Source organism: Ascaphus truei, chromosome 15, assembly GCF_040206685.1.
Source record: "Ascaphus truei isolate aAscTru1 chromosome 15, aAscTru1.hap1, whole genome shotgun sequence".
Lineage (NCBI taxonomy): Eukaryota > Metazoa > Chordata > Amphibia > Anura > Ascaphidae > Ascaphus > Ascaphus truei.
The window spans coordinates 15,333,696-15,356,357 of NC_134497.1; the positions used below are offsets into that span (position 1 = coordinate 15,333,696).

A 22,662-nucleotide genomic window follows, 5' to 3' on the forward strand; every position below is an offset into this window, starting at 1 on the left:
TTTTTCGTAGCAACACATCAAGACTTTGTAACAGAAAGAGCATTGTGCATACATTTCGTCGTGGCAGCAGGACTATCTTTCATGGTATTTACACACTTAACCTGGGCTTAAGGTCATTAAACATTGCATTATAGTCAGACCAAACTCCACATAAGCTTTAAGACATTCAGATACTGCCGAGCCTCCAGTCGGGAGGCGGCTACATTCAAAGTCTCTTGATGCTACTTCACTTGAAAGGGGGGAAAGAAGGACAGCAGAAGGGGGCGGGGAAGGAAGAGTAAGATGGGAGGGGGGTGGAAAGGGGAGAGGGGAAGGGGTTCATCCCTTCTATCTCCTCAGCGCCAGGGGAGATAGGGGAAGGGGCTCATCCCCTCTATCTCCTCAGCGTCAGGGGAGATAGGGGAAGGGGCTCATCCCCTCTATCTCCTCAGCGTCAGGGGAGATAGGGGAAGGGGCTCATCCCCTCTATCTCCTCAGCGTCAGGGGAGATAGGGGAAGGGGCTCATCCCCTCTATCTCCTCAGCATCAGGGGAGATAGGGGAAGGGGCTCATCCCCTCTATCTCCTCAGCGTCAGGGGAGATAGGGGAAGGGGCTCACCCCCTCTATCTCCTCAGTGCCGGCTCCTCTTTATTTTAACGATTAATAAACTACTGTAGATTGTGGATGCGAACTTCCCCCAATAACTGAAGTAGACAGAACATATCTCTGATATGAGTGTGTTATGTTATAGGATGTAATTCCACTTATCAAACAATTATTTTTTTATATATGGACACCAGATGTTGGTGTTAATTTTTGGTAAAATAAAACCGTTATTATGTTTTTGCAAGCATTGCTTTTTTAAAAAAAATTTGTACAAACATTGTTTACAGTATGTGTCAATAATGGGGGATCATGGGTCACAGTTGAAAGTGTGGTGTATTGGTTCAATGTTTTCATCTGATTCACTCGTAGCTCCTAGTCAACAGTTCAGCCCCACTCACTTAAAGCAGCAGACCATGGGAAGAACCACAATAAATAGGCAACTGGCAGTAGGGTCGCCAGGTGGCTTCTCCAAAAATACTGGAGACAATGGTGAAAAACACGACGCGCTCAACGTCGGTGGGGAGGTCTGTTATTTATACATTCTCACACCGTTATGTAATTTTTTCTAAATTTCACTCCACGTATGCACCAATTCGCACCATTTCATATTCTATTTCGTAAAAATTTCTGGGTCGGGGTTTGGGGATTGAGCACCCTTCCAGCATTATTTTACCTGTGAAGGTCCTCCTGGCAGACAGGGACACAGTAGAGCTCTTCTCTCCCACATGTAAAGCTGGGAGGAAAGTACATTTCCCAGCATGCAAATGGGGGAGCTGTGCACGCTCCTTAATGACGTGGAGCCCTCCCATTGGTCAGTCTTCTCCTTGGCTTGGGGAGGGGTGACACCGCTCATTGCCCTGGTTACCAGACGCTGCAGAATGCAGGAGGATCGTACAACCGCTTCTGCTTCTCAATCAGGTAAGAGCAGGGACCCTGCATCCGGCCACCCTTTCCACTCGTGCTGCCTGCCGCACGTCCAGAGAGTGAGAATACCAGACACATACATGTCCGGTATTACCTCTCCATTTTTACCGGACAGAGGGGCAAAATACCGGTCTGTCTGGTTCAAAAACCGGATGTTAGGAATCAATTTATTATATTAAAATGTATGAATGAGAACTTATATCAAGACAATTTTATTGAAAATATGTTGTAGGATTTTACATTTTTATGTAACGAAGGGAACTGAATCCCAAGATAGGCTTTTGATTTATGCCAGATGTTGGGGGGTTTGGCTTAAGTATAGAAAGTCAAGGCCTTGCAGGAAATCAGGCTCTGTAGTAGTTTGAAAGGGTCTTTGTCCTTAGACATGAGTGTCATGGGAGAGGGGGTTTGGCCCGGGATTAAAGGGGTTACACCCCATTTGGCCACCCCCTGCTCTTACTTGGGAAGCAAGGGGTTAACTGGACTGTGGTCCAGTAATGTGTTTTTACCTTGCTTCAGCATCCCAATGTATATTCCCCTGTATAAATGTATTGTCTCATCCCAGTGTTTGCACCAACACCTACACTAGTGTTGATGCGGGAGGGAAGGGGTTAATGTTAATTCAGTGATTATAGCCCTTTGTTCCCTTTTCCCGCCTTTCAGGCTCCATTTTGCAGCCTTCCATAGGTCGCCATTGAGGCTCCATGCATTCTAATGGCAGAAGTAGCGGTTTTGGACCTGTTTTCCAGTGACGACCAGCAGGTGGCGTCCGAGAGGAGGAGCGGCGGTTTCCCATTGTAAGTCAATGGGGCCATTGACTTCAATGAGGATTCCTCGACGCCGCTCTTCAGGAACAGGTTGGCAGCCATCCAAACCGCAGACCGCAAAAGCGGATACAATGTCTTTGAAAAGAGCTTTATCACTTCGGTCAAGTTCAATGACAATTGGCGTGGGAATCTTAGGTTCTTGGGCACCTGGGAATAAAATTATTTTTGCCCCTAGCCCCTAGGAACCCCCACACACGACCCACACCGGGTCCGGGAATGAGGGACCCCCGTAAAGGGTCGAGCGGAGAAAGAGGGTCGCGCCATTGATTTTAATGGCGGAGCGGAGGTCCCATTGAATCCAATGGCGGCGTGCGACCATGCATTGTCTATGACGGCGCCGGCCATTGATTCCAATGGGGAAAAGCCGTGTGGCGTGAAAACGGCTAAGTGCGAAATGGTGAAAAATGTAAGTCCATATCTCCGGCTCTGGAATGACCAGAGGGATGGGATTTGGGTGGCATGTAGCCAAGGTTCCGGCATTAATGCATGGCCATTCCCAGCCCTCTCCGATCAACCAGATGGAGTGTGGGCAAATGTAAAGATTTTTGGTTTTTCCATAGACTTCAATGGCGGCGCCTCTCCATTGAAAGTCTATGGCGGGGAACCACATTGATGGCAATGGCGGAGCCCCGCCATTCAACGCTATGGCGGCGGAACCCGTTGATTTCAATAGGGAAAAAGTGAAAAGCAGAGATTCATTTTTAAAGGGACGAATCCTGTATTTTAAAAAGTGTTTTAAAGGGCATTTATGTATCTCTGGTTCTGGGGGTCGCAGAGAGCTGAAACTTGGTCAATATGTAGAGTCACTGTCGGCATAAAAAACAGGCAGGTTTCGACCCACTGGGCCCAACAGAACGGAATCTATTAATATGTGAAGATATTAAGCTGTGAATAGTATTTCGGATCTGGTATGAAGACTAAGAACCCATCTGCTATGTTAATAGGTCAGGAGGACAGACAGATAGTCTAGCATAAGTCCTCTGATCAAAGGTTGACCGCCCTGATTGTTTACAGTAGAGCAGAAGAACAAAGAAGCGGAGTGGTCTGTAAGTGTCATAATTCACACTTGCAGATAAGAAAGATTCTACTTCAAAAGAGTCTGCTAGCCAGTTAGGCGCCCTAAGGTTAAGAGTAAGAGCTAAGATGGTATATAAACCAGGCTCAGCCATTACTCAATTGTCTTTGTGATTTTCAAGATTGCCGCATGAACTGCTAGTAAAGATTTCTGACTATTTCATCATTACAACTTTAAGTAAGTGCATATTTTGTCTGTTATTTGTATATCTCGTGTGTTCACCTTTTTCAAGGAATTAATTACATTTTATCATATCTAGTCGTGTTCAGTTCAACCCATGTATTTTGGTGTATAATATAGGCCTCTCACAAGTTCCCGTGACAATGAGGCAGGAAGCGGCAGAGTTTAGTAATCTATATCTACCAGTTACATTCAGCAGGCTGTTCTCTTTCTCCTGGACTTTCTTCAAGGAAGCACACTCACTGCAAATAACATCTAAGCAGCATGTTAGTGCATAAGGAGTCTTATTCTATGAATAACCATCAGAAACACATGTATCATCAACTCTCATTTTGTAAATAACTTTGTTAGAGTAAATTGACTTTGTCTACTGGAAAATCATCTTCTGAAGTTTTGGAATCTTTCTGAATGAGAAATAATAAGTTGTATTATTTAACACCGGACACCTGGCAACCTTAATTTGGTCTGGGAGCAGGAAGGGGAGGTCATATATAGGCCTCGATGAGGCTAATAAAGCAGGTGCAGGCAATGAGGCAATCAGGAAACCCAGAGAGTTCTCTGCAGAAATCCGCAACATACAATCAGCAGTCCCAGTGGCAGAGCGGGAGACCTCCTGGCTAGAAAGCAGAAGGGTTCAAGACCTGAGAGGGACACCCTTGACACTCTACCTGGATGCCTCACCATTTATCAAAACAGAACTAATACTCTTTGTTTCCACTGCCACCCCTAAACCCACAGTTCTACCTCACAGTCAATAATACCACACGCTCATCAACACCTCAAGCCTGCTGCCTGGGGGGTCATATTTAGCCCTGCCCTTTCCTTCATTCCTCACATTCAACCCCTCATTACATCCTGCCATCAGAAATATTGCTAGGTAGGGTATACCATTTTCTCACTCATAACACAACTAAATCCTAATTCACTCACTTATCTTGTCCCGCCTTGACTACTGTGACTTTTTCCTAGCTGGCATTCTCCTTCTGCACCTGTCCCAATTCCAATCCATCCAAAATTCTGCTGCCATACTCATCTACATTACTCATGACACCACAAGCAAATCCCTACACTGGCTTTCCATATCCTCTAGACTCAACTTTAAAATCCTAACTCTGACTTACAAAGTTCTCAGTTATGCTGGCCTCCCTTACATCTCAGTCCTCATCCCCAAATATATCCCTAAACGCCCCCTACATTCTGCCCATGTCAACTTCCATTCCTCCTGCCTAATTACCTCCTCACTCCCACCCACAAGACTTCTCCTGTGCTGCCCCCTCTCCCTGGAATTCACTTCCACGCACCATCAGACTCTCCCCCAGCTTGCAGACATTAAAAAACTCACATTTTCAAATATGTCTATCTGGCATACCTCTGACATCCAACTCTGGCCCCTCTCACCCGTGTAACCAAATTGGGAACAGATACACAGCTGGATAAAACTCCAAGCTATCTAACACCCACTAACATCAAAACCCCCAAACGTTAATGGAATCAGCTGTGTGGCTGGATCATATTCCATCCTGAGACACATTCCATCCACAACGAGTAGACACTTGACCTTTTGTTTCAACATTGTCCCTTATATCCACTAGATTGTAAGATCTTACAAGCAAGACACTTATTACCTTTTTGTATCTGTTTGTGCTTATTTGCCCTTATTTGGTATGTCCTTCTGTTTATGTCATTTAAACCCAGTACACCCTTTGTACCCCCCCCCTGCGTAATATCTTGGCCCTGTACAAATAAACAATAATAATGAATAATCAATTAATAATATTTGAAACTAAACAATCATAATGAATAATAAGTAATCAATCAATAATAATGAATAATCAATATGTAATTAATAATAATGAAAAATCAATTAACAGTAATCAATGATAATAATTGTATAATATTAAATAATAACGAATAATAATAATGAATAATCAATAACAATGAATAACCAATGAAACATGAATAATAATAATAATTATGGTCAATTAATAATAATGATTAATAATGAAGAATCAATTAATAATTAATATATAATTAATACATAATTCATTAATTAAACAGCAATTAGACTGTTGTATGTGTGCGGGTCCATCTTCTTGAGTGTACAGTAACGCTGAAGATCTTTCGCTTGAAAGCCGAGACAGATTTTGAATCCCACCAATTTTGTGTATGTTTTGTGTTATACTGGTACTTTAATTCTATAGTGCTAGAAAGGCTGACAAATGTATCAAAAAGCTAAATATGCTATGATGGGTAAGAGAAAGGCCACCCCTCTTCTTTCCTCTCTGGGACTCTACTCTCTTGGTAAGGTCCCCCATATTTATACAGTACAACCTTAAATAGAGTATGGTAACTAAGAGAAAGGCAGATTTGTATAATGTAATAAACTGTTATAAAATCTCACTTATGTATGTTTTCACATCATCAATCAATATGTAGGTCAGTATTTTTCAACAGGGGTTCCTAGGATCTCTTGGGTTCCCCGGATATCCCTAAAAAGTTCAATTTTCAGGTCATTTGAAAATTGTACCAAATACAGAAGAATTTACAATGCATCTGATCTCAGACGCTATTAGAGAGGGTTGGGGTTCCGTACAATGCATCTGATCTCAGACGTGCTATTAGAGAGGGTTGGGGTTCCTTACAATGCATCTGATCTCAGACGCGCTATTAGAGAGGGTTGGGGTTCCTTACAATGCATCTGATCTCAGACACACTATTAGAGATGGTTGGGGTTCCTTACATTGCATCTGATCTCAGACGCGCTATTAGAGAGGGTTGGGGTTCCTTACATTGCATCTGATCACAGACGCGCTATTAGAGAGGGTTGGGGTTCCTTACATTGCATCTGATCACAGACGCGCTATTAGAGAGCGTTGGGGTTTCCTTACAATGCATCTGATTTCAGACACGCTATTAGAGAGCGTTGGGGTTTCCTTACAATGCATCTGATTTCAGACGCGCTATTAGAGAGGGGTGGGGTTTCCTTACAATGCATCTGATCTCAGACACACTATTAGAGAGGGTTGGGGTTCCTTACAATGCATCTGATCTCAGGTGCTATTAGAGAGGGTTGGGGCTCCTTACAATGCATCTGATTTCAGACGCGCTACTAGATAGAGTTGGAGTTCCTCAGAATGTCACAATATAATTATAGGGCTCATCAAAGCTAAAAAAAAAAAAACACAATTACACAACTGCATTCTACTAATTTATGATTTTCTGGTGAACATAATATCAGAGTAAGATTCAACAAATAACTTAGTACAACACATACAAAGTAGAGGCAAGTTTATTTTAATGGATCAATCAATGTAATATAATAGCCTATTTCAAAGGCCGTGCTGTTCTGGGACATAACTCTATTAATAATGATACAAAAATCAAAGAGCGAGACAATTTATTTGACGAAAAAAAAAAAAAAAAAAGCTTTAAAAAAAATTATGCTGCATCACATTTTAGATCAAGGTAAATGTGTTATTCTAACAGCAGAATAATACAATTCAAAGAAAGTGGTTTCCTTTGCAGTAAAAACTCAACATTGCATACAGAAGAAAAGTGCCTACTGGTCACCTATGTTATACACTGCATTACTTTTATGATAAGCAGTCAGTAGAGTGATTCTCTCTGCAACGCTTTAATTCAGAGACCTACAGTATGTACCAAGCATCTCAAACGTGTTTTTTTGTGTTGCAAAATTGGAGCAGGGAAACCGTATTTTTCAATGCGCTTGCGTGTGCCTGTGACTGTTCTAACCTAAAATGTCTCTACCTGCTCCAGCAGCGTCAAAAATGACCTTTTCCGCGTTGGGTGCACAGAAATGGGACCCCGCTCGGCGTACACGTGTTAAGTGTGTGTGTACTAAAAAAAAAAAGAATCGTTTTTGATGATTTACTAATACTACTTATAAATTAAAAAAGACAAAATCATTCTGTTTTCATTCAAATTGTATCAAGCGGGTATCTACCATGACGCGACGCGCCAAAAATAAGTCCAAGCTTTAACACAGACAACGCACATTTTATGAAGGTTTGTATTACCTTTGGACACTGACATTTTGACGCGCAAAAATGTTCTAAGTAAAATGTTGGTACATAGGTTGTTTTTCTAACACAGTAGGGAGGCATGCAGCAAATTGATGCAATCCAACAGTGTCTCATATACTGTAGACCTCATTTAATGTATATAGCTTGATGAAGCCCCGCTATAAACATGCACAATAGTGTATATGACAAGAATGAACAAAGGAGAAAAAAATAATAATCACATTTTGTGACTGGCTCAGGGTTTTTTTTTTTTTTTTTTTTAGACCAGTAACAGGTTACGTTGAACTTGCAATAAAGTGAAAGCGCTCAGCGACATAACACCTTTTCGATTATTTCAAATATTTATTTACCCTTTTCGTTGTCAAAATGTCCAGTAACGCCTATCTCCTTATAGCACAACAACGAACACCACAAAATACACAATGCTGCTTCCGTTAGGAGCTAATATTTAACCAAGGCTATCTTCGCTTGCTGATTGCAGAATTGCAGTAAACAGGTCACTCAAATAACTGATTTGAAGAATTTTTTTTTTTTCTTAAAGATCCCAAACATATTTTTTAACATCAGAATCATTTACAATGCAAAAGTATTACCCCTTAAACATGTGATGAAGGTGACCAATGATAACTGTTGAACAAATGGTTTTGGGGCGCAATAGTTAGGACTCCGTCTGTACAGGGACATACCCTTTGCATGCGATATTTATTTAATGTGGGGGCAAACTGGCATTGATTGTTGGCAAACAAACTGCTACACGGAAGCCTTGAAGTTAAAAAGAAATGCGTACTTTAAAAGGCAATAAACATATATATAGTCACATGCCAGCCCGGTCACACTCATTTAATAAGTGATGGTAAAGAAAATGTTCCACCAAATAATGCAATAGAATTAAATATATATATATTTTAAAATAATCGCTGCACATTTATAGTCCACATGCTTTCTATTGGTATAAATAAAAAGGTACTGTAGTTTTTTTTCTCTCTTAATTGCTTTGCCATTGGTTTTGCATCTCTACCATGGAAAAATATGTGCCTATCGCACTCATTAACTGACAGTTTCAAAGTCTTGATATATAAATATGATGTCATTTTAAATAAAAAAAGGGTATTATTACAAAATACATTGGAGTGTTTTCACAGCAACAATCCTATACGTTTATTAAAGGCGTTTATTAAAGTGAGTTAATCTGAAACAAATCAGAGTTCGTGTTCATGGCTGTGTCTCTGTTTATTGTCTCGAAATTATTTGGAGCAGTGAACATACACAGTGTGGAACCGTATTAATTCCAAATCTTCTGCTTCCGTACAATAAGTGAAAGAATGCCAATGCATTTTTGTTTTCATCATCAGAGTCAGTAAATGTTTAACATAACCTGAGGTAATTTCTAACAAAAGGCAGTTATGTGGCTGAATATAAAAAGGTAAATGTTAAAAAAAAAAAAAATAATGTCAAAAGAATTCCGCTTGAAGATACAGCACATATTTCAATACAAAAACTTCTTGTTAGATCACCATATTCAGTTTGAACTCTCACGTCAACCATTACAGGCATACCCCGCATTAACGTACGCAATGGGACTGGAGCATATATGTAAAGCGAAAATGTACTTAAAATGAAGCACTACCTTTTCCCACTTATTGATGCACGTACTGTACTGCAATCGTCATATACGTGCATAACTGATGTAAATAACGCATTTGTAACAGGCTCTATAGTCTCCCCGCTTGCGCACAGCTTCGGTACAGGTAGGGAGCCGGTATTGCTGTTCAGGACGTGCTGAAAGGCGCATGCGCGAGCTGCCGTTTGCCTATTGGGCGATATGTCCTTACTCGCGAGTGTACTTAAAGTGAGTGTCCTTAAACCGGGGTATGCCCGTATGTTTCCTAGGCTATTCGTTGACTTTGAACAATGTTTATGCCACCTGTGTCATTTGTGAACGCCTTGCAAATTGGCAGTCCTGACCATTTCCTCGTCGGATAAACACGTGATAATCATTTTATAGGGCTCAGTGAAAAGGAAATGAGGAATTTCTTTGCAGCTCCAAAAAAGTGGTGAAGGTTTCCTTTCCAGGGAAGCCAAATACATCTATGTCGGTCCCTTGCGTGGAACTGCACCATTGAGACTCTTCTATATGGTCAATGACATAAGCAAAAGTAACTTGCCTTATAGACCGATGTCTCTTCTTAGCAGCAATAAAACGTCAAATAGGCTGTGTCAGGAGCTTCAGTCCTGGCTCTCAATACTACAAACCCGATTTAATTAAAGAGGGGGATGTGTATTCATGTGCTTAAGACCATCTTTGTGCACAGTGTTGTATAAATGTAGTGGGTAGAGGGAAGAAGAGAGAAGGGAAAATGTCCGCATCAGCCTATAGAAATAGAGCAATAGTAGAGCATACTATAAGGTGCAATGTAGGGCCAATAGCAGATGCAGTACTGTATATAGGTAGAAAAGTGCCCTACTGAATGCACTCGTAGTGTGACAATGCAGAGTGAATTGGTGCAAATAAAACCCTTTTATTGGATATTTAAATATATATTTGTATGGGGGTCAGGTGTATAGGTCCATGACCTGTCCCCAGAAAATAAACCACTACCTTTTAAAGCTTCTAAGTTTGATGTGCTATAGCGGAACCGGTGACTATATCATTCAGTAAGGGCACTTTTCTACCTGTATACTGTATCTGCACAGTGTTGTACTAGAATCTAAAAAGGATGTTGCTACTAAAGAGAGAGGTACAGTAATGTACATTGCAGGAATTTTCTACGTGAGTACATCAAAGGCTGTATGCTCCCTTCCAAACATTAAAAGGTATTTGACAACGCGCTGCATTATATATCATCCCATGTTCAATGTATATACAACTTGTATTCCTTCAGTGCGAAGGGGGTTAAAATGCTTGTATTGTGCTTAATTTTAAAAGTGGCTTTTGAAACGACCAGCCTTTATTCTGCCTCGTCTGCCTGTTATTTTTTCTACGTAAAAGACATCATACACTCGTATCAAAATTAAATATTGTCTGAGACAACAACATTTGCTTTCAATTCCCAAGGAAACCTCTGCATTAAAGATGTCCAAAAATGATAGTTTTCTTTAGATGCCGAGTACGTGAGAGAGAATGTACCAGTGCACATCAAAATCGTATGTTCATTGTGTGTAACATGACCATCGCAGCTGTAAAATCCCCACTTAGCTGCCCACTAATTCCAGGTTCTACAATGCTATACAATAAAGATGAGTAAATAGCGACAAAAATGTGTACTGCTACTAACACTAAGATGTTACGTAGTATAAACCAGTTTTATTACAACAAGCTGGCTCTGCACTTCTATAACCCAGGCTATGTTGGAAAGCTGTATAAGGGCTAGCTCGCTCTGCCTGCTATGCGACGTGCGCGCGCTTAAGTGCGTGCGCACGTTCGGCACACTTTGAGGCTAGTGGATGACAGTTGTCACACTAGAAACGGCTTGTGGCGGCAAAGTACAGCGTTGACGCTGCGACATTTTGCCGCCACAACCCAAATTGAAATTTCGGGCTGCAGTCGCGTCACGTGAGCTGGTTCAGCCAATAAAGGCCAACCAGGTCTGTGACGCGTTCGTCACGCCCCCAATCACCGCGACCCAACTCCTGCAGCTAGCTCACAGATCGCTGGGCTGCAGGAGTGCGCGGCGGAGGCGTGCACGGAAGCGCGCGGCCGTAGCAGGCAGTGTGAGCTCGGCCTAATACGGCAGTCATAATCTTAGAGGGGTCAATGTTAAAATGGACAAGATGCTCACTTGCATGTCATTTCCCAGAATCCCTGGCTGCAGTGGAAGCACTGCATGCTGGGAGATAATGAGGAAAGGCAGGGTTGCAGACCTGGCTGAGACATGTGACTGCTCACAAGTGATATTCTTTATTAGCATTACAACAAATGAAATTGACTTGTGCCTTGAAATATTTAAATGTAACATGCTCCTCTTCATCAAGTGATTTGGACGCAGGTTTAACGACATTTTTTAAGAAACGGTACAATCCTTTAAAAATGCATTATAGCTTTGTGGAAACCCTTAAACATTATTGTGCCTTTGCAGAAGCCATAAGACACTTAGCCTGTAGTTTTTAAATAAACGAAGAATTCACCTTATATTATATTTAACAATACAGTGCAATAGTGAGAAACTCTTTTCAATCACAGGATCACCATATGAATTATGGCAAAAAAAAATAAGTAAAACGATTGGACATTGAAGAGTAAACTCCCCCATTACCGAACATTTCTCAGGGATCCCCCGGGAATTCCAGGGTTCAACGGAAGACAGGTGGAAACCCACTGACAGAATGGAACAGTTTTTCTGAAGCTTTTACTCTGGACGCAACAAATTGCTGGGGGGCAGCGAACAGGCCGCGCTCCCCACCAGCTGGGCTTCAAGTAGCACTCTGCGCCTCCCTCCCACCCCCCCTCCACTCCCCCCTCGTGCTGGTGGGAGGAGAGCAGCCAGGGAGGGCAGGGAGCAGGGTGGAGAGGTGGAGTCTGACCACCTCGGTCATGGGACCCCGCCGAGGGCTAGGAGGCCGCTGCAAGGCCATCGTTTGGGTGGTGGTAATCAATATATCACGCTTTCACATATAAGGTGACTGCATACATGTGTGCTTAATAAAGTTATTCATGGGTTATTCCTAATACCTGCTCTAGTTGGGGTTCGGAAACACGGTTTAACACTCCCATCAAATTCAAAAAGGTTGCAGCGTAACTTTTATTACGTCAAATGCTGCAAAGGCTATCTTCATAATTTCACATCATCTTTGTCCTCACAAAATGGCCACCACCATCTTTACCATACAATAAACCATTGCTGAAAATACGCTATATTAGGTGACACTGGTTTTAACCCTCTCCTCTAGGATTATGAATATGCACTTGTGTATAAATGGATCGTTCCTTAGATCTCGTGTGACCCGGAATAGAGGTATAAAACCAGTGTTATATATGATGTGTAAGCTTAAAGTTGCCCTTCACCCCAATAAATAAACTGGGCTGAATGTGATGCCATGTAAACACACCCATATTTTTAATTTGTCCTTGCGGTTATTTTTTTCTTCTTCCATTATTGTAAAGGCCCAAAGCCTGCAGTAGATTGTTCCCACGGTAACGTCTGCTGCTTATTCTCCCTGGCTCCACCTCAGCAGGCGGAGCAGTTTCCCTAGCAGACTTCAAAGAGACTATATATATAGATTATTGATGTAATTTTGTCCAATGGTACTATCATATCAATTGTGGCCACCCCACCTTTGTACGAGAGGAACAAGCAATAGCTTGTTTTCAACTTTGTCATTGAGAAGAAAATACAGATGTAACAGAACTTGTTGTCTCCTGAACCGCGGCAGCAGCTGCGGAGATCGCGATGCAGCGACATCTCTCCTTGGGCTCCGTGCTCCCGATCATATGGAGCCTCCCCAGTGATAACCCTACGACGCGGCTGGGGAGTGGGGGGGGGGGGGAAGGGGCAGCAGCTTGTCCTGCTACATCTGTGTTTTCTGCTCAGTGACAAATGTCACGTTTTCAGCAGACGTAACCTGGTTAATGGTGAATGGCATCTCTGGCATAACACAAATAAACATGTATAAACTAGCTCTCGATATTGGCACTGTACATTCATTTAAAATTTACAGTTTCAGAATAAAGTGCAAACCAAACAGCATTGGATTTTAAAACCCAGTTTTCCACGGTCATTATTAAATAAATGTATAACGTTTTACAGGCATCAGAATTTTGGGGGGAAATTCCTGCAGGAAGCCTAAGGTCTCAACAATTTGAATATGAATGAAACAAGTATATATATACACACACATATATATATATATATACATACATATACATATACATATATATATATATATATATATATATATATATATATATATATATATATATATATAAAAAGATGTAGCAATTATGTTTTTTTCTGCAAAATTCAACAAAACCATGTTTTTTATTGTAACTTGTATTTTTATTTCACTTTCTTGTCGTTTTCTACAGTAACACAACATTTACCATTTGATATTGTCATGTGTGAGTATGAATCGGATCTTTTATTTCTCGTTCTCGGCTGTGAATGAGATATCGACCAGCAAGAAAGACATTCTTCTAAGTCTTACAACTATTTCTCGACGCAAGCAAAGAGGGCCAAATTCAATAGTCAATAATTAACAACCATTGTATGCAATATTTCTGACCAGCAGGGATTGAAAAATGGTGAGTTCCTCTTTTGTACATTTAAAAACAATATCTGTTCCTCGGCATGGCTTGCCACTCACTAACAACTCTTTTTTCCTTATTTGGAGAACGTACGCTTGATCTCTCTCTGCCCAAAGCCATAGAAACGCGTCAGGTTGGAAGTACCCTATCTGTCTCCCATGGAGAAAGCTGGTTTGAAGATGTGTTCTCAGTCAGATAAATCCTTCTTGTAAAGAAATTCCAAGAAGGGTACAGCATCTGGCACTCACGAAAAAAAAAGGAGCGTCTGGAAAATGGCACGCTAGAAAAAGATAACGCATGAGGCAGTAAGAATGAAAGAGGATCCACTGTGTAAGGCCATCGCTGTAATTTCTCAGTGTCTTTCCTTACTGGTAGTACCAGGATCTTCAAAGAGAGAGATATGTCCGTTGAAAAGTCTCACTTGATGGGCTTTTGATCCCAATATCCTTTTAGCCCTCATTAAAAAAAAAAACTAAAAAACAAAAATTGAAAATGTTCCAGGTCTTGTCATACCCATTCCTGCACGGGGCGTTTGTAGTAGGTGACATGTTGCTGTACGCCTTTGTTTTTAAACTGGAATATTGTGTATACCAGGACAAGGATGCACAACGACAGTATGCACGGGATGACCACTGCTATCGCGTTGACGGTGCTGGGGACGTCATTTATGGTGACCATAATATCCACGTCATCGTGGGGCAGGTGGCGGTCCTTGCTGCTGTCTACATCTTTTTGGTTGCAGCCCATCCAATCTTTGAGGATTGATCTCGGATAACCCGGCTCCACGGTCAGCTTCTGATTATCAAACTTCCAGTACTCCTTTCCTTTATAGAAATAAGTATAAACTGGGGGGAAAAAAAACATACATATTTTAAATGTTGTATATATTTTAGTATGTATGTGTATCTAAATCATCTATCCATCCGTCCATCCGTCCATCTATCCGTCCATCTATCCGTCCATCCGTCCATCCTTCCATCCGTCCATCCTTCCATCCTTCCGTCCGTCCATCCGTCCGTCCGTCCGTCCATCCATCCGTCCTTGTCCAGTTGCTGGGGCGGGCACAGGGAAGACCATTGCTGCTAAAGGACCTCTCGGAAGCATAGCAAACATACACTTATACACAGCAGACTGACCCACCCTGCAAAGACACACACACACACACACACACACACACAACTCCTACTGTGAACTCTGCAGACCCATTAACCACTTCACTACCAGATGGCACCTCTGGCAGTGAGGGAGTTAAATGTCCTAAATAAATATTGTGATAATCTTACTGTCTGCTAAAGGAAAGTTGATGGGTAACACTGTTTCAGTACAGGGATGTTTGAAGGCTACAATAGCACTTATACTGTATTGACACTGTCTCAAATATTATGCTTTAGCACAAGGGTGCGCAAACATTTTAGTCTGCTCTCCCCCACTCCTCGCACTCCCTGCCTGCTTTCCCCCACTCCTCGCACTCCCTGCCTCTCCCCCACTCCTTGCACTCCCTGCCTGCTCTCCCCCACTGCTTGAGCCCCCTGCCTGCTCTCCCCCACTGCTGGCGCCCCCTGCCTGCTCTCCCCCACTGCTGGCACCCCCTGCCTGCTCTCCCCCACTGCTGGCACCCCCTGCCTGCTCTCCCCCACTCCTCGCACTCCCTGCCTGCTCTCCCCCACTCCTCGCACCCCCTGCCTGCTCTCCCCCACTGCTGGCACCCCCTGCCTGCTCTCCCCCCCTGCCTGCTCTCCCCCACTGTTGGCACCCCCTGCCTGCTCTCCCCCACTGCTCATGCCCCCTGCCTGCTCTCCACCACTGCTTGCGCCCCCTGCCTGCTCTCCACCACTGCTGGCGCCCCCTGCCTGCTCTCCCCCACTGCTGGCACCCCCTGTTTGCTCTCCCCCACTGCTGGCACCCCCTGTCTGCTCTCCCCCACTGCTGGCACCCCCTGTCTGCTCTCCCCCACTGCTGGCCCGCCTGCCTGCTCTCCCCCACTGCTGGCGCCCCCTGCCTGCTCTCCCCCACTGCTCGCACCCCCTGCCTGCTCTCCCCCACTGCTCACCCTCCCCTGCCTGCTCTCCCCCACTGCTCGCACCCCCTGCCTGCTCTCCCCCACTGCTCACCCTCCCCTGCCTGCTCTCCCCCACTGCTCGCACCCTCTGCCTGCTCTCCCCCACTGCTCGCACCCCCTGCCTGCTCTCCCCCACTGCTCGCACCCCCTGCCTGCTCTCCCCCACTGCTGGCACCCCCTGCCTGCTCTCCCCCACTCCTCGCACCCCCTGCCTGCTCTCCCCCACTGCTGGCGCCCCCTGCCTGCTCTCCCCCACTGCTGGCGCCCCCTGCCTGCTCTCCCCCACTGCTCGCTCTCCCCCACTGCTGGCGCCCTCTGCCTGCTCTCCCCCACTCCTCGCACCCCCTGCCTGCTCTCCCCCACTGCTCACACCCCCTGCCTGCTCTCCCCCACTGCTCGCACCCCCTGCCTGCTCTCCCCCACTGCTGGCGCCCCCTGCCTGCTCTCCCCCACTGCTGGCGTCCCCTGCCTGCTCTCCCCCACTGCTGGCACCCCCTGCCTGCTCTCCCCCCACTGCTGGCGCCCCCTGCCTGCTCTCCCCCACTGCTCGCACCCCCTGCCTGCTCTCCCCCACTCCTCGCACTCCCTGCCTGCTCTCCCCCACTGCTGGCACCCCCTGCCTGCTCTCCCCCACTGCTCTCCCCCCCCCTGCCTGCTCTCCCCCACTGCTCGCAACCCCTGCCTGCTCTCCCCAACTGCTCGCACCCCCTGCCTGCTTGCACCCCTGCCGGCTCTGCCCCACTTCTCTCGCCCCCTGCCCGCTCTCCGTCACTGCTCGCGCCCCCCTGCCTGCTCTCCCCCACTGCTCATGCCCCCTGTCTGCTCTCCCCCCCTGCCTGCTCTCCCCCACTGCCTGCTCTCCCCCACTGCTCGCCCCCCACTGCTTGCTCTCCCCCACTGCTCGCCCCCCACTGCCTGCTCTCCCCCACAGCTCGTGCCCCCCCACTGCTCGCGCCCCACTGCCTGCTCTCCCCCCACTGCTCACGCCCCCTGCCTGCTCTCCCCCACTGCTTCCGCCCCCCTGCCTGCTCGCACCCCTGCCGGCTCTCCCCCACTGCTCATGCCCCCTGCCTGCTCTCCCCCACTGCTCTCCCCCCACTGTCTGCTCTCCCCCACTGCTCTCCCCCACTGCTCGCCCACCACTGCCTGCTCTCCCCCACTGCTCCCCCCCACTGCCTGCTCTCCCCCACTGCTCGCCCCACTGCTCGTGCCCCCCCACTGCTCGCGCCCCCTGCCTGCTCTCCCCCACTGCTCGCACCCCCTGCCTGCTCTCCCCCATTGCTTCCGCCCCCCTGCTGGGGTTCCAGCGGCGGATCGGCTGTAGCGGAGGGTCCTTCCGTGGCCGAACGCCACCGGCCATTTAACCGCGGCTAAATGGCCACGACCAAATGTCCCATTCTGCTCTTCCAGGCTATTTCAGCATTGACAGGGTTGCCTTCCACCGTTAAGGACACCAAAATACGGTAACACGTGCCTGCTCTCCCCCACTGCTGGCACCCCCTGCCTGCTCTCCCCCCACTGCTGGCGCCCCCTGCCTGCTCTCCCCCACTGCTCGCACCCCCTGCCTGCTCTCCCCCACTCCTCGCACTCCCTGCCTGCTCTCCCCCACTGCTGGCACCCCCTGCCTGCTCTCCCCCACTGCTCTCCCCCCCCCTGCCTGCTCTCCCCCACTGCTCGCAACCCCTGCCTGCTCTCCCCAACTGCTCGCACCCCCTGCCTGCTCGCACCCCTGCCGGCTCTGCCCCACTTCTCTCGCCCCCTGCCCGCTCTCCCCCACTGCTCGCGCCCCCCTGCCTGCTCTCCCCCACTGCTCATGCCCCCTGTCTGCTCTCCCCCCCTGCCTGCTCTCCCCCACTGCCTGCTCTCCCCCACTGCTCGCCCCCCACTGCTTGCTCTCCCCCACTGCTCGCCCCCCACTGCCTGCTCTCCCCCACAGCTCGTGCCCCCCCACTGCTCGCGCCCCACTGCCTGCTCTCCCCCCACTGCTCACGCCCCCTGCCTGCTCTCCCCCACTGCTTCCGCCCCCCTGCCTGCTCGCACCCCTGCCGGCTCTCCCCCACTGCTCATGCCCCCTGCCTGCTCTCCCCCACTGCTCTCCCCCCACTGTCTGCTCTCCCCCACTGCTCTCCCCCACTGCTCGCCCACCACTGCCTGCTCTCCCCCACTGCTCCCCCCCACTGCCTGCTCTCCCCCACTGCTCGCCCCACTGCTCGTGCCCCCCCACTGCTCGCGCCCCCTGCCTGCTCTCCCCCACTGCCTGCTCTCCCCCACTGCTCGCACCCCCTGCCTGCTCTCCCCCATTGCTTCCGCCCCCCTGCTGGGGTTCCAGCGGCGGATCGGCTGTAGCGGAGGGTCCTTCCGTGGCCGAACGCCACCGGCCATTTAACCGCGGCTAAATGGCCACGACCAAATGTCCCATTCTGCTCTTCCAGGCTATTTCAGCATTGACAGGGTTGCCTTCCACCGTTAAGGACACCAAAATACGGTAACACGTGTGATCTTTACTTAAACAGCGTTCTACTTACAGCCTTCCTTGCTCACAAAAGCTCCTTGGGGGGCTTCCGGAATTCCTTTCCAGATAGTGATGGGTTTGGGGTATCCTGGATCGGCGGCCCTCTTCTCTTCGTTGTATCTCCAGTATCGGTCCCCCTTAAAGAAGTAGGTTTTGCCCACCGGCTCCCAGCGCAGCGCCGTGTCGATACCTTCCCGGGGCAGGCAGCTGCCCAACTCCACCAGACTGTGGGGGTAGCCCGGCTCCGCAGTGACTTCCTTGAAGACCCAGTATTTATCTCCTGTAGTGCAAATGGAAGAACAGACATGATGAGAACATGCTTTAATAAATAAATGGAAGAACATACATGATGAGAACATGCTTTAATAAATAAATGAAGAACATACAAAGCCGTACAACTGGTTTAGGCAGCGGTGTTTTTGTATGGAAAAAAAAGGTACCAAAAACCTAAGCAAAGTAAAATGCACTTATCTAAACAGCAATACATAATTCAGTTTAAAGCAGCAATCTGTGGGGCTCCTTTATTTTTTGGGAAGAGTGTTTTTACGTTAGTGCCTCTTGGGGGGTCTGACAGCGTTCAACCTACTTCTGAACTCAGGGACCCCACCGGTACCCGTGAGATCTAGTGATTATCTAAGATCTGCATAACTGGCAATTCGGGTCGTGTCAACAGCTGTTAATGAGGAATACAGTGATATGTGATACAAGCTCCTCACCCCCTACCACACGCAGCACTTATCATCTGAGATCTGACTCCAAAAGACTGCTCATGGTCCCAAGGTTCAACAAAGTATCCGGACGTTCCTCCTTCTCTTACCGTGCACCCCAAAACTGGAACAACCTACCGGAGACTCTCACATCCACCACCAGTCTAAATTCTTTCAAATCTAAGGCTGTCTCACATTTTAATCTGGTCTGTAACTGTTGCATACGCCCATAATATACATCTTCTCTAACTGTGCATGCAATGTCTTGTATATAATGTATACAGGCATACCCCGGTTTAAGGACACTCACTTTAAGTACACTCGCGAGTAAGGACATATCGCTCAATAGGCAAACGGCAGCTCACGCATGCGCCTGTCAGCACGTCCTGAACAGCAATACCAGCTCCCTCTACCTGTACCGAAGCTGTGCGCAAGCGGGGAGACTATAGAGCCTGTTACAAATGCGTTATTTACATCAGTTATGCACATATATGACGATTGCAGTACAGTACATGCATCAATAAGTGGGGAAAAGGTAGTGCTTCACTTTAAGTACATTTTCGCTTTACATACATGCTCCAGTCCCATTGCGTACGTTAATGCGGGGTATGCCTGTACCCTGTTCATTTATGTAACTGTATTTGTAACCATGTATTATTTGTCTTAACTCTGTGCCCAGGACATACTTGAAAACGAGAGGTAACTCTCAATGTATTACTTCCTGGTAACACATTTTATAAATAAATAAATGTAATAGTATGGGCTGAAGGAGAAAACCCCGGTGTCGGCTTTCCTTGGGGGAGATGCACGGTATTATGTACCACTGCGGGGTATTGCACTATGTTTCTGCATTAACTTCAAGCCCCTGATAGTTAACGCAGGATTGCTCTGCAACACCCCGCTTTAGCGCTTGGCGAATCAGACTTGTGTGTCAGCGCGCACGTCACTCTCTCTTTCTGCCTCTTGCACCAAATTGAAATCGGGGGCAAATGACAAAAAGAGGAAGCTCTTTGTAGAGTGAAATGAGTAGGGGGTTCGGAGGCGCAAACGGACTTCTATTCAGTCGAGGAATTGAAATCTCATGACCCTTATCAGCCCGACCCAGCGAGAAGGGGGGGAGGAGACTCGTTTAAGATAGAGCATCGCTCTTGACTTCTATAGTCTACAAGCGATGATGTATTATACTGGAAATGTGTAAGAGTATTTTTCACCCCTTATACATTATTTTCAGCATAAAACGGCATTGCGCCATCTTTTTGCCTTTTCTTTCGTTTAGATCAGGGCTGCACAACACGCGGCCCGCGGGCCGCATGCGGCCCGCCTGGCCTCTCTGTGCGGCCCTCAATGAAATTTAAAAAAAAAAAAAAACTTTGAAAAAAAATTTTTTTTGAAAAAAAAACTTTGAAAAAAAAAAAAAATTTTGAAAAAAAAATGGCGCCGATTCCCTGCGGTCCCGGCGCGGCCCGCTCCACCCCCCCCCCTTCCCTGCTCCCAACGTGGGGCGGAAGCATGGCCCCCCTGGAAATATGCAGAGGCAGCTGAGCCGTGGCCCGGGATTGGATGGGAGGCGGGGCTAGCAGCAGTCACGCTCTCCCGCGCTTTTGCACACCAGCCAGTGCAGCACCTGGAGCTTCTGTCTATTTCATTACCTCACCAGTGGCCGCATAAGGTAGGGACCCGTGGGACCAGGGAGATGCGGGGGAGAGAGGGGGCAAAGAAGCTTGGGGGGGCGAGGGAGATTGGGGGTGGGGGGAGGTTGGGTGGGGGGGGTGGGGGGAGGTTGGGTGGGGGGGAGGGGGGGGAGGTTGGGTGGGGGGGAGGGGGGGCAGGGGGGGGGGGCCGCCACGTGCCCTCCCGCTCTCCCGCTGTAACTCCCCATCCGGCACCCAGACTCTCCCTCTGGCCCTCCCTCCTGCACCCCGGCAGTGTGGTCGCATAGGCAGGGAGTGGGACCCGTGGGACCAGAGAGAGATGGAGATTGGGGGGGGGGGGGGGGTGGCAAAGAAGCTTGGGGGGGCGAGGGAGATTGAGAGATGGGAGATGCAGGGGGGGAGATGGGAGATGCAGGGGGGGGGAGATGGGAGATGCAGGGGGGGGGAGATGGGAGATGCAGGGGGGGGGGAGATGGGAGATGCAGGGGGGGGAGTGAGATGGGAGATGCAGGGGGGGGAGTGAGATGGGAGATGCAGGGGGGGGAGTGAGATGGGAGATGCAGAGGGGGGGAGAGATGGGAGATGCAGAGGGGGGGAGAGATGGGAGATGCAGAGGGGGGGGGGGAGAGATGGGAGATGCAGGGGGGGGAGTGAGATGGGAGATGCAGGGGGGGGGGAGAGATGGGAGATGCAGAGGGGGGGGAGAGATGGGAGATGCAGGGGGGGGAGTGAGATGGGAGATGCAGGGGGGGGAGAGATGGGAGATGCAGGGGGGGAGAGATGGGAGATGCAGGGGGGAGAGAGATGGGAGATGCAGAGGGGGGGGGAGATGGGAGATGCAGGGGGGGAGAGATGGGAGATGCAGGGGGGGAGTGAGATGGGAGATGCAGGGGGGGGAGATGGGGAAAGATGGGAGATGCAGGGGGGGAGAGATGGGAGATGCAGGGGGGGGAGAGATGGGAGATGCAGGGGGGGGGAGAGATGGGAGATACAGGGGGGGGGGAGAGATGGGAGATGCAGGGGGGGAGAGATGGGAGATGCAGGGGGGGAGAGATGGGAGATGCAGGGGGGGGGAGTGAGATGGGAGATGCAGGGGGGGAGAGATGGGAGATGCAGGGGGGGGAGAGATGGGAGATGCAGGGGGGGAGAGATGGGAGATGCAGGGGGGGGAGAGATGGGAGATGCAGGGGGGGAGAGATGGGAGATGCAGGGGGGGAGAGATGGGAGATGCAGGGGGGGAGAGTGATGGGACGTGCAGGATGATGATGAGGTGCTGGAGGAGAGACGATGATGATGATGATGATGATGATGATGATGATGATGATGATTTTACCCGTGCGGCCCAATTTTTTTTTCCTTGGAGCATTTCGGCCCTCCGCACTTTACGAGTTGTGCAGGCCTGGTTTAGATATTCAGAGATTTCATTGCGTCAGCCCTGAGAACCGCCACCAGTTTGAGATTTTCTTTTTCTTCTCCATACTGATATAGCGTCATTTACTTTTGGGCGGGGGCCCCGTGGTGTGAAATTAATGACGCACCTCGTCTGGAATTATTATTTGTGCCTTTATTTAAGTTGTTGCAGTTACGTGCATGGCTGGCAGGTGGCGCACTGAATATCTTCTGAATACATTTGCCTATGGTACTCTGAATGCTACAGTTCATTACTGCAGTAGCCTTGCAGGTGTCTGAGTACAAGATAAAATGGCAAAGTGTCTCGAAAATGTTCCATTGACAACCCTCTGTTGTCTGTCCTTAAACCAGTTTTCAATCCAGGTGCAAATATTTTTACGAAGTCCAATTTGCTTTATTTTGTACGCTAACCTCGTGTGGAACTGTATCAAATGCCTTTGCAAAAT

At 47.7% G+C, this 22,662-nt stretch overlaps 1 protein-coding gene across 1 annotated transcript in view; it reads right to left on the minus strand.

Moving 5' to 3' along the window:
- Positions 1 to 13,620: 13,620 nt before the first annotated feature.
- MMP24 (matrix metallopeptidase 24) overlaps positions 13,621 to 22,662 on the minus strand; it is a 107,157-nt gene continuing 98,115 nt past the window's right edge. Inside the window, exons 8-9 of the mRNA XM_075571774.1 lie at positions 18,461 to 18,727; positions 13,621 to 14,721 (exon numbers count right to left, since the gene is read on the minus strand). Coding sequence (XP_075427889.1) covers positions 14,384 to 14,721; positions 18,461 to 18,727 — 605 coding nt within the window. The 3' untranslated portion in view covers positions 13,621 to 14,383. The remainder of the gene's footprint in view (positions 14,722 to 18,460; positions 18,728 to 22,662) is intronic.